Source organism: Microtus ochrogaster, unplaced genomic scaffold, assembly GCF_000317375.1.
Source record: "Microtus ochrogaster isolate Prairie Vole_2 unplaced genomic scaffold, MicOch1.0 UNK539, whole genome shotgun sequence".
NCBI classification, from domain to species: domain Eukaryota; kingdom Metazoa; phylum Chordata; class Mammalia; order Rodentia; family Cricetidae; genus Microtus; species Microtus ochrogaster.
In genome coordinates this window covers 10575-13560 of record NW_004949637.1, presented here as the reverse complement: position 1 = coordinate 13560, position 2986 = coordinate 10575, and the positions used below count along the sequence as shown (strand labels likewise).

Genomic DNA, 2986 nt, shown 5'->3' with positions numbered 1-2986 from the left:
CAGTATCAAAGAGTTAGAGAGAACACAAATTATTGATCATTTCCTGCTACCCAGTTATCTAAGACTCCTCTATCTACAGTTTAAGTAAAGCCCTTTGTATTCTCCCACTCCTCCTTGTGTAGCCACTACAGACTTTCCTTATTATACTATATGTATGTACATATGTACATATATACATATGTGTGATCAAAAGTAAGTAATGCTTGATTTTAGTTTTTCGAATGTGAAAAAAGGAGTAAGAAGATAATACTCATGCTTGAATCAAGTGGATTTCAACCTACCTCCAGATAACCCAGAACATTATTTCATCAGGGGCTTTTCTTAACTTGTTCAATTATATGTGGCTATTCATATACCACTAGCAAGACCCTAGTGTTATGTACTATAATATACAATATGATATACAATGTGAGGGAGAAAGAATATACTCATATGTAGAATATAATATTAATAAGAAGCAAAACTAAGTTTAGTATATATACAAAGTATGTGTATATATATATATATAAATATGTATGTATAGCTTATTTACTACTGCATGCTTTGAAGAATTTATGATCTTCAAAGCATTATTTCTCAAGAACCAAATATTAATTCCAAATAGGAAATTCTTCTGTGTTGTTAAATAGCTGATTTTTGTCTGTGTTGTTAAAACAGGCAACTGAGCCTCACCCTTACAGGTTCTGATTCAGCAGATGATGGGCAGTAGTGCCCATCATTAGAAAAATTAATTGCTGACACTGCACACATTTTTCTGTGCGATGTGGCAGACCCTCACACATATAATGAAAGCCCTATACAGTTGGGTGATATCCCTGGCTCTCTACTTAAAACCCTTTGCAAGGGTCCTTCCTGTGATTCTTCAGCTCTGAGAGGAATTGGCTGGTTATGTAGTGATAGTTGTTGCTTTCGTTTCCTTAACCGAAGTCAGATGCTGTTTTCCAAGTGTTGGGTTTAGGTGCCACTGTTATTGTTGTTCCTCCAAAAACTCCAGTTTCCCTTAACAGTATAGTACAAAAGCTTACTTATTCCAAACGTGTCTTTCTTATGTAGTGAGTGCTGCTTTTCTAAAATTCTGGTTGCTTTTATATATTCCAATTTTTAAATATTCTTACCTGTAAACTTCTGTAAATAGTACTGATCACATAATTTATATTGTTATTATGGATGTTTTAGAGAGATTCTGTGCTATGGTCTTTGCCATTTAGTAAAGATAATCTTAGACATTATTATTTTGTTTTGTTTTGTTTTGTTTTGTTTTTCGAGACAGGGTTTCTCTGTAGCTTTTGGAGCCTGTCCTGGAACTAGCTCTTGTAGACCAGGCTGGCCTCGAACTCTCAGAGATCTGACTGACTCTGCCTCCCGAGTGCTAGGATTAAAGGCGTGCGCCACCACTGTCCGACTTTGGACATTATTTTTATGAACAAGTCAGGAAATGCTTCTGATGCAGGAGATGACACATTTTTCTCAAGGCAACTTTTAATTGTACAAACAGTCTTTTGATAATAAAGAGAAAAAATGCTTAAAATTTTTATTTCAGGACCCAAAGGAGTAATCAATGACTGGAGAAAGTTTAAATTAGAAAGTGAAGATAGTGATTCAATTCCACCCAGTAAGAAAGAGATCCTCAGGCAAATGTCTTCTCCTCAGAGCAGAGATGACAAAGGCTCAAAAGAGAGAGTCGGCAGAAAGGTAAGAGAAGCAAAGACGTGTAATTATAAGTTATGTATTTCCTAGTCTAATTCACTCAAGAGAATCACTTCAGAATATTGTGAAATGCTTTCAATGCAGTACACAGTGAATACTGTAACAAGGTATTCCGTACTATGAAATACATGTGGGAGTCAGAGAATAAATGATAAATATATGAGCTATTGTAGAGGAAACTTTGCAGTATGAGAAAAAAATAAAGAGCTTTAAACTATATAAGCTGCTACATTTTAAGGCAGCAAAGACACCGTGTGGGCTTTCATTCTTGGGTGTTTCTAAGCACCTGAGTCTGCAGAGAAGAGACTCTATCTCAGTAGAGAACAATTATAGTTAGGAACAGTGAGATTCCTCGGGAAGATAAAGGAAGGAGAGAAGCAGGAGCATCATTGTTTAAAGACAGCATTGCAGGAGTCTAGTTATGCATGTGTACACCTGTGTCATAGAGATAGAGTCAAAGACCTCTAAAATGTCAGTGGCGATTATTTTAAATATTAAATTGGTAGAACATCAATATTTTTACTTCATTTTTAAAACTTTTGGCAATTTTTAAATCTCCATAAATAATATATATATATATGAGATTTAAAAATTGCCAAAAGTATATATACATATATATATAAACAAATTAATGGTAATAATAAGGAAGTCATAAAGAGATTTTCATTTGTGAGAGAAGTCACTCTAGCACATCACCTAAGCAGTTTGTACTGATAGTACACTGAGTAAAGAGACCATGAACAGAAATATGCCTTGGCCCTTGGCTTCAGGCCATGGTAGGGTTCTTCAGTCTGACACTGTGTGAGGCAGAAGGCAGAAATTGGTTCTCTCTCAGGGTCATTATGCAGTGTAGATGAGACACCCACATTTTGAAACTGAGAAACTGTAAGAATGTCCTCATTTGTTTCAAACATATCATGAAGGGAAAACAAATAAAAACGCTTTTAAAAAATACTGTCAAATCTGAGATGCTATTATTAAAGGTTTTGTTCTGGTTAAACTTCAGAAATGTGCCTGTATGCCTAAATATCTATGTCTCACGTATGAACAGAACAACTTCGAGTATGAATGCTCAAATATAGCTTTAAATCAATATTTGTGAGGCTTGGTTGCCCAAACTAGCAGAACTATGATGGCAACTTAAGAATTATACAAAACATTTAATAATTTTAGGATTAAAAAATTAAATTGAGTCCATAAAACTGACAGAGAAAAATCGTTAGGCTAGAAAAGTGGTCTGGCTGTGGTGGCATAGGTGTATAATACCAGCACTTGGGAG

At 35.0% G+C, this 2986-nt stretch overlaps 1 protein-coding gene across 1 annotated transcript in view; it reads left to right on the top strand.

Moving 5' to 3' along the window:
• Positions 1-2986, top strand: part of LOC102000323 (phosducin-like) — a gene marked incomplete at its 3' end in the record, with an annotated part of 7465 nt that overhangs the window by 293 nt on the left and 4186 nt on the right. The window contains exon 2 of the mRNA XM_005372254.2: positions 1535-1692. Within this exon, the coding sequence (XP_005372311.2) occupies positions 1535-1692 (158 nt within the window). The remainder of the gene's footprint in view (positions 1-1534; positions 1693-2986) is intronic.